At 38.0% G+C, this 14,284-nt stretch overlaps 1 protein-coding gene across 1 annotated transcript; it reads right to left on the reverse strand.

The window, feature by feature from the left end:
• Positions 1-1,384: 1,384 nt before the first annotated feature.
• LOC103524867 lies at positions 1,385-9,414 on the reverse strand. Its single transcript, XM_026820120.1, has 4 exons — positions 9,024-9,414; positions 8,713-8,979; positions 8,186-8,212; positions 1,385-2,167 (listed from the first exon to the last, which is right to left on the reverse strand). The coding sequence occupies exons 1-4, from the start codon at positions 9,412-9,414 to the stop codon at positions 1,671-1,673; spliced, it is 1,182 nt and encodes a 393-aa protein (XP_026675921.1). The 3' UTR covers positions 1,385-1,670.
• Positions 9,415-14,284: the final 4,870 nt, after the last annotated feature.

Genomic DNA, 14,284 nt, shown 5'->3' on the forward strand with positions numbered 1-14,284 from the left:
AGGAGAAAAGGTTTCCCGATAAACAAAAGTGCACGAACGAAAAAGAAAACAGTGTCAAGGCTTTTGAAAACAAAAAAAGAGGTGACAGAATAATACAAGGTGAAAAATAAAATTCAAATTGGGTGAAATTTGAATTTCAAAGTGGTCGAGAAATTTTCGAGGCAGCTAGGCAGATCAAGATTCATTGTAGCGATATTTGGGAGCTCATGGGTCGACTGCGCCATTTATGTGCTGATTTACACTAGACCAATATTTCGATATTTTGACGCGGTAACGATATTTTTAAACTCATTCAGGGTAGATATACCCATTTCGAAGATAGAGAAAGATCTCTACTTTTATTAGTAATTAAAAAAAAAAAACACACACACACACATCGCTATTGTTTCTGATCGACAAGGCAATGACACTGAAGATGTTCAACCAATCAGAGAATAATATTTTGCCTATAATCGAAAATACTGTACACTGATTGGTCGAATCACCATCCGTATCAGTATCGTGTCTAAACTTCGGCACCAACACCGACACTTTTTTCTTGTGCGGGCGCACCCTCAACAGATAAGGTTCGTTCTCCTATCCTGTCCTCTTTCTCTCTACGATTTCGGGCCAAGACCTCCATTGTTACATTTCCCTTTATCAAACCTCTCCAAAAAAGGAAATTAGTGGTAATTTACTAGATGAAACCCAAGGAACAAGAAGTAACCAACCAATATGGTACACACCGAACCCTGAACAATTTCCCACACATAAAATCCCAAACCAACCGTAAGGAATCAGATGAGGAACCAAGATATCTCCTATCGTCTCTTAAAAATCATAAAATGTCATAATATTTTGTTCTGTCAAATAAAATGTACTAAATTGATTAATCATGAAAATATTTTCAAGCTACCTAAAAGTTGAGCACCAGTAATTTAATTTAATTTTCAACAACAGCAATTTCTTGAATGTCAAGGTCAAGACTCTCTCTTAAAAATCATAAAATGTCATAATATTTTGTTCTGTCAAATAAAATGTACTAAATTGATTAATCATGAAAATATTTTCAAGCTATCTAAAAGTTGAGCACCAATAGTTAATTTAATTTTCAACAACAGCAATTTCTTGAATGTCAAGGTCAAGACATGAGTGAATTGGGATAAAATTCCTAGGATTTTCCCCATTGCGAATTTCGCATTCCTAAAAGTAAAGACAGGAAGAAGAAGGATCAGGCTGTTTAACAGCCATCTTTCTTATAAAGTTAAAAAAAAAACTTGGAATTGGGATAAAATTCCTAGGATTTTCCCCATTGCGAATTTCGCATTCCTAAAAGTAAAGACAGGAAGAAGAAGGATCAGGCTGTTTGACAGCCATCTTTCTTTTAAAGTTAAAAAAAAACTTAGGATTTTTTTCACCTAGGATTAGAAACAGAACAAATAGAGCATTCCTATGTCTATTTGAAGAAGAGAAAAAAATAGAGAGGCTCACCATGTCATTTTGTATTTTATTAATCGGAAACACCAATTCAATACAAAACTTTATGATCATGAGGCTATGTTTCATCTATTGTTTTAAATTAGATCTTAGAAAATATCAACCCTCCTTCCCACTACAAGTCGCACGCTTCTGGGAGCGACAGATATAAATAGATCAGACAAGGAAAGTAAGTAAGTAGCCGGAACCGGATGCTACCTTGCCTCTTCAACCTCCTCCTTCCCTTTCTCCGGCATCGCATGCGGCCGGTTATTCTCATCCGCCGGTCTATCCTTATTCCAATACTTCCATCCAATCATCTTATGCGTCCCCCACACATGCATCTCAATGTGAACCTTCTGATAGGCCTTCTTCGGGCACAGGGGACACGCGAACTGCGGCTCCTTCCCGCACTGGAAGCGACTGTGTACCTGCAGCGTCTTACGCGTCTTGTACAGCTTCTTGCACTTCGGGCACGGGTAGCCCCCGCCTTCGTCCGCGCGAACGATCCATGCCGGGTGACAGGATCCCTTCCCGGTCAAGCCGCGGGAGGGAGAGGTCGCCCGGTGAGAGGCTGTCTGCCCGGCGAAACTGCGTGAGGTGGGGGAGGGGTCTTGACTAGCGGGATCGGGCTCCGAGTCACCGCCCGAGGGAGAGGTGGGGTCCAGTATGGAGTGCCCGGAGAACATGTCCCAGGCCGCGTCCAGGTAGTCTATAATGAGAGGGGAAAGGAAGCACACTGGTGTATTAGAAATGTCGCATTTTGGTGGAAAAGAAACAACCATCCTAACCAGACTATAAAAGGCAAACAACTGAGGAAATCAGATCTATTCGCTCAGGTTGATGCTTTGGAGCGGGCTTTCTGTGGTCGAGTCATTTCCAGTGACACTGACTACTCTACAAGCCAGCCTAGTCCGTTTGAAGTGTAAAGCGCCTGCATTGTAAGGTCGCGGGTTCGATTCTTGTGCGGGCGCACCCTCAACAGATAAGGTTCGTTCTCCTATCCTGTCCTCTTTCTCTCTACGATTTCGGGCCAAGACCTCCATTGTTACATTTCCCTTTATCAAACCTCTCCAAAAAAGGAAATTAGTGGTAATTTACTAGATGAAACCCAAGGAACAAGAAGTAACCAACCAATATGGTACACACCGAACCCTGAACAATTTCCCACACATAAAATCCCAAACCAACCGTAAGGAATCAGATGAGGAACCAAGATATCTCCTATCGTAATTAAGCAATAGCTCAACATGCTAGGCCAACAAAATCAACCTTCAAGATTCCAATGCAGAGATGATTTTAAAATCTTTTCCATCTTTCAGCTGCTTTATTTATTTGATAAACTCGAGACCTCTGCTTGTATCTAGATCAAATTGAACTTTATTGGGCCCATTGACTTTTTCACTAATGTATTTAGGACGACGATAGTTTTAGAAAACCAAAAATTTGGTGTTGAACGGAGAAAAAGCACTTAATCTGTCTTGAGTCAAGTCCAAGTTAATCAAGCTAATAAATGTGTTGTTTTCCAAGACTGGAAAGTAATTTTCATAAAATTCATCCAAAACATAAAAATGCTAAGCAACCCTGGCTTTTGTCCCAAGAAAGTTCCCCATACTATTTTTGGCATGCTGGTTAATGAAAAAAATTATATTAGTTGTGGACAGACAAAATTCACCAAGCTAATGGTTAGATATGCATGAAAGAAGTAAAAAATATAATTGGAGGGATTTTGAAAATAATATTGATGTTGTTTACTAATGCAAAGGAATTGATCATTAGATCATTTTCCTATATGAAAATAATCACTTGCTGATTCTATTCTTGTGCGGGCGCACCCTCAACAGATAAGGTTCGTTCTCCTATCCTGTCCTCTTTCTCTCTACGATTTCGGGCCAAGACCTCCATTTTTACATTTCCCTTTATCAAACCTCTTCAAAAAAGGAAATTAGTGGTAATTTACTAGATGAAACCCAAGGAACAAGAAGTAACCAACCAATTTGGTACACACCGAACCCTGAACAATTTCCCACACATAAAATCCCAAACCAACCGTAAGGAATCAGATGAGGAACCAAGATATCTATCTCCTATCCTAATTAAGCAATAGCTCAACATGCTAGGCCAACAAAATCAACCTTCAAGATTCCAATGCAGAGATGATTTTAAAATCTTTTCCATCTTTCAGCTGCTTTATTTATTTGATAAACTTGAGACCTCTGCTTGTATCTAGATCAAATTGAACTTTCACATAAATTTCCTAAAGCCAGAAAATAAAGTCCACAAAAAGTTAGAAAATCAAACATGGAAAAAATGAATAAATTTCCAAAATTAAATAAAATGAGATCTATGTAAATATTTATGACTAGAATAAAGAGGAACATGAGATTTCAAATGACAATTTATAAAATTTAAGTAACAACTAAAACTCTTGGAAAAAAAGGGTCTTTTAAAAATATCTTTGGTTTGGACGTTTGCTTTTCTGTACAGTTATTGTTTTTCAACAATTCCTAGGCTTTCTCAAGATGATTAGAAAGAAACCAAATTGTTGTAAGCGAGAAAGTGCGAATTCTAGTCCAAAATAACTACAGTCGAACATGTCTAAGTGGGAATCCAAGAGACCGGACTGGCAATTTTTTCACGCTTATCTAGGTTTCCCTTAGACAGGTTCGACTATATCCTGTTTCGCCAAACCTGCCCCAAACGGGTTACTCAGCCTACCTGAGCCGCTGATTAGGGTGTTTACTAAACATATGTTTCTGGAGGGAAATCTTCTGGTGCGTCCGCTTAGGACAGTACGGACATTGGAACTGCGGCTCTTTGCCACACTCCAGCCGCATGTGCAGATTATAACTCGTCTTGGAGCGGTACTTTTTGCCGCATGGGCAGAAAAACTCGCGGCACATCGTACTGGTGACGTCACGCGAGGAGTAGCTTTTGTTGACATCTCGTGACGCGTATGTTGTGACATCACTCGTGTAGGTCTTAGTTATAGCGTCAAGCTGATTCTATCATTCTATTTAATTATCATTTTATTGTGAATATAATTGAAATTTTAAATATAATTTAATTTTTCAAATTGAACATTTTTAAATTTTTTGTTCTAGTATCAAGAAATGTCTGTGATTTTGTACTTGGTGTAAATGTCTAATTATATGCATGAAAATTACAAGGGGAAAAAATTATTCACGAGATAAAAGAAAAAAATATTAGAAGTTATTTGCCTACAAGATAACTAAGATCAACTTACCCTGAATATCTTCAAAACTTGAATTTTCATCATGATAAAGCTCACAAAGGAGATTGTAAAGGATATTATTGAAATTTGACCAAGAGGCTTTCTTTTCAGGGACCTTAATCTTTTATCAAGATTCTGTTTTAAAATGTCTTAGCCAAAAAGTTTTAAATGCGAAAAGAGTTTTTTAAATATTTCTCATCATAATCATATATCTTTTTAAATATAAAGACATCAAAAAATCAGGGCAAAATAAAAGCATGCCGAAATAAGCTGAAATTCCGCAGAGTCCATAATTCTCTCGGGAGTGCCAGAGTTCTGCTAAGTCTAGCACTTTTCCTGGAAAAATAATCAGAATATATTAATCTAATAATGGACCACAAGAGTCAATGTTTTTCCCCTTTAAAAGCTTCACTAAATTGGCAAAATTGGTTAAGCTGGTAACAAAGAATATTGGACATTATTGGAGAAAAAAAATCCATGGTTAAATTTTCAGTTATTGAAAGTTTTTTTAAAAGGGGGTAAAGGTAAAAGCAACATGAAAAAGTAAAAATGAAATTGAAACAACATAAAGAAATAAACAACTGAAAAATATATCAAAAACAATAAATAAAAATTATTATATTTGAACATATTTGGCTGGATGAAAAAAATAAAATTATCTCTGTGAACTTAAAATCTTCATACTAATAATATTGCTATAAGAAATATACATGTTAATAAATTATATAAAAAGAGTTAAACAAAATAATACTTGAAATTACTAATGATAAAGAGGTATCACAATAAGTTTAAATATTGCTTCAGAATTTTGTAATACTGACATTTTTAACAAGCTCAGATTGATGTAAAAATTGATTTCAAGGGTGATATAAAAATTAATAAATAAAATGTCTCTTAATAAAAGTGAATAAGGAATTTATTCAACATATTGCCAAGGATTTTGATCCTTTTTCTAAAATATTTAAAACTTCAACAGAGCACCCTAAAGTTTTTGTCATTTTTGTGTACAATCAAAATGGGGTTTGTATTTCAGCAGCAGCACCACCACTAATAGTGTAAAATTGAAGTTTGTATAAAACCTCGGAGTAACCTCGAAGAAAAATTATAGAAACATTTAAGGCGAATAAATTTCATCTAATGATAGCTCCAGAGCAGAATGTACCATGAAAAGATAGAGCAGAATGTACCATGAAAAGATAGAGCAGAATGTACCATGAAAAGATAGAGCAGAATGTAACATGAAAAGATAGAGCAGAATGTACCATGAAAAGATAGAGCAGAATGTAACATGAAAAGATAGAGCGGAATGTACCATGAAAAGATAGAGCAGAATCTACCATGAAAAGATAGAGCAGAATGTACCATGAAAAGATAGAGCAGAATGTACCATGAAAAGATAGAGCAGAATGTACCATGAAAAGAGAGAGCAGAATGTACCATGAAAAGATAGAGCAGAATGTACTATGAAAATATAGAGCAGAATGTTTAACCTGCTTGAAATCCCACTGACAAAAATTTGCACTCATTTTTCGATTGCAAGCAACAAGTAGATGAAAAGATAGAGCAGAATGTACCATGAAAAGATAGAGCAGAATGTACCATGAAAAGATAGAGCAGAATGTACCATGGAAAGATAGAGCAGAATGTACCATGAAAAGATAGAGCAGAATGTACCATGAAAAGATAGAGCAGAATGTACCATGAAAAGATAGAGCAGAATGTACCATGAAAAGATAGAGCAGAATGTACTATGAAAAGATAGAGCAGAATGTTTAACCTGCTTGAAATCCCACTGACAAAAATTTGCACTCATTTTTCGATTGCAAAAAGTTGACTGAGCGCATACTCTTTGATCAGTTGTCGATCTGCCGTCACCGTGTCTGTTTCCACTGCTTTTTGGTCGACCTTTAATTGATTGTGTTCCATCAATTGTCTGTTCGTCTTCAATGATTGATTGTATTGCATTGATTGTTTGTGGTCCGTTTTTAATGATTGTTCGTATTCCATTGCTTGTTTGTGATCGGTCTTTGATGGTTTGTATTGCATTGATTGATTGTAACCCATCTCCATTGCTTGTGTTTGGTTTTCCTTCAATTTATCGTATTGCATCCATTGTTTGTGGTCGGCCTTCGATTGTTTGTCCATCGACCCAGGCCTCAAACGACAAACAGTTTGCAAAACATAGATTTCTCCCTCAAATGCAATTACAAGAAGCATACAGCTTTCGTCAAGAGATAGATACATATATCTTTCCACGCAAAATACATCTTTCACGGGCGTGCCCCAATCATAGTCGCAGACCAAGGAGGAAATTTCATTGCTTCCCCTTTTCAGCTTCTTTCCCTCAAACATTATCACAAGAAGGAAATTTCATTGCTTTCCCCATTTTATTTCGAAAGAGAGAGCACGGACGAAGTGGATACTGTCCTTCAGTTAGAATATCATTTTTCTTTTCATTTTCAAATGGTTGGGTGTCGTGAGTTCCAGTCCCATGTCGAGCTTCACTTCTCTGAATTTTATGCGAGCACTGGCGATGAGTTCCCTCGAAACTCTTGAGCGCTTTGGCAGATTGTTGGCGTCAAAACAAAAAATAAATAAACTCGCTCCCACTCCCTCACACAGTTAACAATTGGGAGGCTGTTTGAAAACACTGACGAAAGTCGACTTTCGCCCCTTTTCCGATTTTTTTTTTTTTTTTGGATCCGCAATATTGTTCTGCGTCGAACACAAAAAGAATCATATTGATAGCTCCTTTTTTCACGGAGTTATACGAGTTTTTGTAAACCAACCCATATGCTAATGAATCGATTTTCTGGAAACTCAAATTTTCCGACTTCCTTTCTTTTTCCGATCAGCCTCTCAATTTTCACTATCCTAAGTACGGGATTGGGGATAATACCTATCTATTGTTACTTTTCTATTACAAACTGTATAAGACAGTAGTATACGACCTCTTTGGAACAAATGGAAATAACAACATCGAGAAAATCCTTTCCCAATACAAAATTCACACCAAGTGTTGTATATTTCAAACAACTACATCCTCACTCAACTTCTTACCACGCCATCTAAACAGAAATCAATTCAATGTTCAACATCTTCATCTATTTCTTCTCATAAAAGCCTCGACGGTTCTTCCTTCTGGTTAAAGTCATTCACATCCAGGCCTCAAACGACAAACAGTTTGCAAAACATAGATTTCTCCCTCAAATGCAATTACAAGAAGCATACAGCTTTCGTCAAGAGATAGATACATATATCTTTCCACGCAAAATACATCTTTCACGGGCGTGCCCCAATCATAGTCGCAGACCAAGGAGGAAATTTCATTGCTTCCCCTTTTCAGCTTCTTTCCCTCAAACATTATCACAAGAAGGAAATTTCATTGCTTTCCCCATTTTATTTCGAAAGAGAGAGCACGGACGAAGTGGGGGGGGGTGGGGGGAGCGAGCGATGTGATATTTCAATCATGCACAAGAATGATAAGACACTTACCCTCTCTGGCGGCATCGTCGTAACACTCTGAAATCAGAAAACCAACAAGTAGAGTTAGAATTGAATAGCGGAAAAGGACGAAAAGATAGAGCAGAATGTACCATGAAAAGATATAGCAGAATGTACCATGAAAAGATAGAGCAGAATGTACCATGAAAAGATAGAGCAGAATGTACTATGAAAAGATAGAGCAGAATGTTTAACCTGCTTGAAATCCCACTGACAAAAATTTGCACTCATTTTTCGATTGCAAGAAAAATTCAACGGGTAACTTTTTGGTGTTCTCGTGTTGACCTAGCACCCAAATGGGAAGTATTGTGTCTCTTATCGCCCATCTGATGAGGGACATACTACGACACAGACAATATGAGTCTAATGGATCAGTTGTTTCATACGAAATCTTTTGAAAAAAATAACTCTTATCGCCCATCTGATGAGGGACATACTACGACACAGACAATATGAGTCTAATGGATCAGTTGTTTCATACGAAATCTTTTGAAAATAATAATCTCTTATCAACTCACCAGCTGATGTAGCAAAGTCCTCCACGCTGACCGTCGCCTCCGAGTCTTCCTCTCCCTCGCTCTCTTCTTCGTGCATACTCGACTGTTTCCGTTCCTCACCCGACACCGCCCGAACACCTCCCGAGTTCACCCGAACCGCGCACTCGACAAAACCCGACGCGTTCCGAAACGAATCCACACGAGTACAATCAAACGAAAGAGGCGCGCCGGTAGGCTCCGTATTACTCCGTGCATCTATGTGTCCATGCGTCATGGAGAGACCGCGCACTCGACAAAACCCGACGCGTTCCGAAACGAATCCACACGAGTACAATCAAACGAAAGAGGCGCGCCGGTAGGCTCCGTATTGTTCCGTGCGTCTATGTGTCCATGCGTCATGGAGAGGTAGCTGGATATGGTATCGCTACCTAACGCACGCTTCACGGTCGTTTTGTTCACGATGGACACGAAATCCGCACCGCCCGTCGGGTATTCCGTTTTGACCCGCTTGTACGCGAACGTATTGAAATCTAAACGCCGCAGAGATCTCCGGTACGGTTTGTTTCTGTTCCTACACAGCGAGAACTCATTGTCCGATATTTCATCGGTTTGTTCGTAGAAGTCCACATCATCGCTATCGTAGGATCGTTCGTTGAATGTTTGTTTTCGCTTGGAGCGAGACACGGGCTTGAGGGCGCTACTGACTGGGGTAGTATTTGGCATGAGCGCACCACCGGTTGGCGTAGCGTTGCCTCCGCTCTCTTTAAGTTTTTTTTTTTTTTTTTAAGTATGTTTTATGTTTTTCTTTTTGCTCTAATACATAACGTTATGTACCTACTTGTGCACCTCTAAAAAAAGTCTCACTACTCAAGCTTCCATCGTCAAATCGGTCCTAGAATGAGATCTGTCACGAAACCTCACATAACCTCTTTGAACGGAACATACTCTTGTAGTTATAGACTTTCCAAGAGATGGGGAGGAAAAGAAGTCCCTCTTTTAACTGGTTCAAATTGACCACAGTTCCGCTTTTGCATTACTTCAGGCGGGAAAGAGTGAAGAATGGACACAAAAAAGTGAAAAAGAATAACATGCAAAAAATAGAAAAATAAGCAAAACAATCACCATAAATTTGAAATATGTATGATTAACATTACCTAACAAATCCATCTCTCTTTTTAAGAATATTGCTACATTAGGAACACATTAGATTATCCACTAAATCACTTTTATTTTTTACCTAAAATCTACCTTTTTTTTTAATGGTTAAACTTGTGTTTATTTTCACTAAATAAATCTGTATATTAGGATTGGTCTTATCTTAAAATGGGGTTTTCTATGACTATTGGAAGTATGAAAGAATTTCCTATTTAATTAATAACTAAAATTCTAAAATATATTTGGGTAACTGAAGAATTTGATAACATTTATAAATAAATAGATAGGTACCTACAGTTATTTTGTACTAGAATAAATAATGTAAAAATCAGTCTATAAAATTTCAAGTCTTTCTTTTCATCAAAAATAAATTGTTTGCAAAAACAAGTACTTGGGTCTGATAAACACAAACATGGAATACATGGATTGTTTAAATTGTGAAAAGTAACCCAACAAAAACAACACTTGAAACAATTTTTTGGCGTTGCAAAGAATTGTTCAATCCATGTAATTGTAAACTCTTCTGGGGTAAGTATTGTAATTGTAAACTCTTTTATAATTGGATAAAATGGATTGTCCTGACGCGCTTTCAGGAACTTAAGCAGCAAAGTCTCCTGCTCTCATCTAGTCAATCATTGCATCTGTAGAGAATTATTTATTGCATACTGCATACGTAGGTACTTAATCCTTTTGATTGTATTCAATGCATTCTTTAAAGCCTGTATCATCTGGTCGCTTATACTCTCCCTCCATGGACTGTTTATTGAGCTCAATTGACCGTTCGTTTTCCAACGATTCATTGAATCCTATTGCTCGCCCTACATCACCTGCTTGTTTGTCTTCTGCTTCCATGGATAGCTTGTAATGCACTGACTGCTTGTGGTACTCTTGTCTATCCATGACGTCATTGTACTCTGGATTTCCTCCATCAACCGGTTGATTGTAGTTGTCCACGGGTGATCGATTGTCCAGTGATTGTTCATAGTGCGCTTCCATCGTTTTGTGTTCCATCGATTGATTGTGTTCCACCGATTCATCGCATTCCACGGATGACTTATTTTCCACTAACAGTTTGCAATCTACCCGTGGATTATATTCTGCTTGACTGTGCTCCATGGTCACTTGATCCATCGATTCATCCAATTCCACTGATGACTTGTAATATTCTTTCACCAATTGTCTGCAGTCTTCCTGTCTCTTGGTGATGTCATTAAATCCCGCATCCTGTACAGCTATTTTGAATTTTTCCAACCTTTCTTCTCCACCGCTCGATCTGCGGGCTGAGTGGTTGTGTTCAGCGGCGTTGTCAGATTTAAATCCCACAGAAACAGCATTGTCAGATTTAAATCCCACGGAAGAAATGTTGTCAGATCTAAATCCCACGGAAGTAGGATTGTCAGATCTAAATCCTACGGAAGCAGGGTTGTCAGATCTAAATCCTACGGAAGCAGGGTTGTCAGATCTAAATCCTACGGAAGCAGGGTTGTCAGATCTAAATCCTACGGAAGCAGGGTTGTCAGATCTAAATCCTACGGAAGCAGGGTTGTCAGATCTAAATCCTACGGAAGCAGGGTTGTCAGATCTAAATCCTACGGAAGCAGGGTTGTCAGATCTAAATCCTACGGAAGCAGGGTTGTCAGATCTAAATACCACGAAAGCAGGGTTGTCAGATCTAAATCCCACAGAAACGGCGTTGTCAGATCTAAAGCCCACGGACGCGGGGTTGTCAGATCTAAATCCAATTGAAGCAGGGTTGTCAGATCTAAATCCCATGGAAGCAGGGTTGTCAGATCTAAATCCCACGGAAGCGGCGTTGTCAGATCTAAATCCCACAGAAGCGGCGTTGTCAGATCTAAAGCCCACGGACGCGGGGTTGTCAGATCTAAATCCAATTGAAGCAGGGTTGTCAGATCTAAATCCCATGGAAGCAGGGTTGTCAGATCTAAATCCCACGGAAGCGGCGTTGTCAGATCTAAATCCCACAGAAGCGGCGTTGTCAGATCTAAAGCCCACGGACGCGGGGTTGTCAGATCTAAATCCAATTGAAGCAGGGTTGTCAGATCTAAATCCCACGGAAGCGGCGTTGTCAGATCTAAATCCCATGGAAGCCGGTTTGTCGGATCTAAATCCCACGGAAGCGGAGTTGTCAGATGGCATCGCGGAAGCTGACGAGGATTGAGTGGGCAGTGTTGCTGCAACACGAGAAAGAAATGGCAACGCTTGATGGGAACAACGAATAGACTGGGAAAAAAAAACGGGACTAGAAAAAGCTTTTTAACCATCAAAAATGGGAAGAATAGAACTTGGATAAGCTTCTTTTTTTAAACATCTATATTACTTTACCAACTTTATTACCAACGTACCAACTTTATTACCAACATTGTCCCCGGTTTGTAAGGGGCTGACTTTACCAACTACAACTACGCGCTACGTTTACATCTTACCAAGACTTTGGACAATAAAAGGGGAAGGGACAATCAAGATTAACGTACATTTTTCAATAGTGTACGTTTATTGTTATTTATTAAGGTGTGTCCACACCGGCCGTCGATAGGTGTGGACACACCTTTAAGCTTACATTAGACCTAGCTAGGTAACAACGTATCCAATGAAATAAGGTAAGATTTCAGATACGGATTTCTATTTCAGATGAAATTAAGTGCTTTTCTTTTCAAAGATTGTATGTACTTTACTTGATCGTCTCTTACCATTTATACTTAGTAAGTAAGTAAGTAACCATTCATACTTTTTTCCTGTTAAATTAATAATGAAAAAATCTCTTTAAGTTTTTTTTTTTTTTTTTTAAGTATGTTTTATGTTTTTCTTTTTGCTCTAATACATAACGTTATGTACCTACTTGTGCACCTCTAAAAAAAGTCTCACTACTCAAGCTTCCATCGTCAAATCGGTCCTAGAATGAGATCTGTCACGAAACCTCACATAACCTCTTTGAACGGAACCTGCATAAAGTAATTTGGTTGGATTTTTATTTAGATGAAAAAAAAAAAAAAAAAAAAAAAAAAAAATACCTTAAGAACATTAAAACACGTAACGTTAAAGAGTGAAAAAGAGATAATATGTTCATTTTCAAAGTTTTCTGGAACTGACTAACAACTGTAAAAAAATAGGCGTAAAACAAAAGCTATAAATTTTGAAAAGGGAAGTACATATGTATGAAAAGCATGCGAAATCAAGGGGAAGACTGTGTAAAGCCGTGTTCTCAAGGTTCTGTTTTGTTGAGCTCATACCTAACTTCAATTTTTTTGTTGAAAGTTGAATAAAAAAAAGAAGGTTTTCACACAAAAAAAAGAAAAAAAAAATATAGAAATAGAAAAAACCCATGTCCAATAAATAACTGATTGCACTTACTTACCTTGGGCCAAAACGGAGAACCAAGAATATCTTACTGGAAATCTGAAAATCTGGTTGAAAAGGGGAACTAAAAATCAACAGAGCTGAGGAAAACAAGGATACTAAATACTACCTAGGTACTAATATCTACTGAGTACAACCTACAACTAGCTATCAAGCTATCCCTATAAAACAGGGTTGTCCAACCTTTGCGCACCCAAGGGCCACAAGAGACCAAGGTAGAGAGTTGGCGGGCCGCAAAGTTAAAAATTCAACTCACAGGTGGGGCCTTCTAAACGGGCCTTTGTGGGCTTTCGCGGGCCGCAGAAATGAACTCGCGGGCCGCGGATTGGACAACCCTGCTATAAAACAACCATGTACCTACCGTAACCTACAGTGCTGATCTATTTAATAGACTTAAAATGACGTTACATTTAGATAAACATTTTTTTTCTTCTTTAGGTACTATTGACCTTTTATAATTTTCAAGCTCTACTGCAAAGAAATGATTTTGGTATGGCAACAAAATCACATTTGGGGTACCTATAACGGACCCACGCAATAAAATAAAATATACACTAACCTAATATCGATTCAACAGAGTCCCAACAGATCTCTTTGGGTCTAACTGATAAAATTAAAAATATACCTAATATCTACGAAACTAACCTAACCTAAAAACCAAAATCATACAAAAGAAAATGAGAAACATATAAATGAAAATAAGGGCATGCAACAAAACAAAAAATAAATAAACTCGCTCCCACTCCCTCACACAGTTAACAATTGGGAGGCTGTTTGAAAACACTGACGAAAGTCGACTTTCGCCCCTTTTCCGATTTTTTTTTTTTTTTTGGATCCGCAATATTGTTCTGCGTCGAACACAAAAAGAATCATATTGATAGCTCCTTTTTTCACGGAGTTATACGAGTTTTTGTAAACCAACCCATATGCTAATGAATCGATTTTCTGGAAACTCAAATTTTCCGACTTCCTTTCTTTTTCCGATCAGCCTCTCAATTTTCACTATCCTAAGTACGGGATTGGGGATAATACCTATCTATTGTTACTTTTCTATTACAAACTG

The sequence above is a fragment of the Diaphorina citri genome, unplaced genomic scaffold, assembly GCF_000475195.1.
Source record: "Diaphorina citri unplaced genomic scaffold, Diaci psyllid genome assembly version 1.1 scaffold123, whole genome shotgun sequence".
Lineage (NCBI taxonomy): Eukaryota > Metazoa > Arthropoda > Insecta > Hemiptera > Psyllidae > Diaphorina > Diaphorina citri.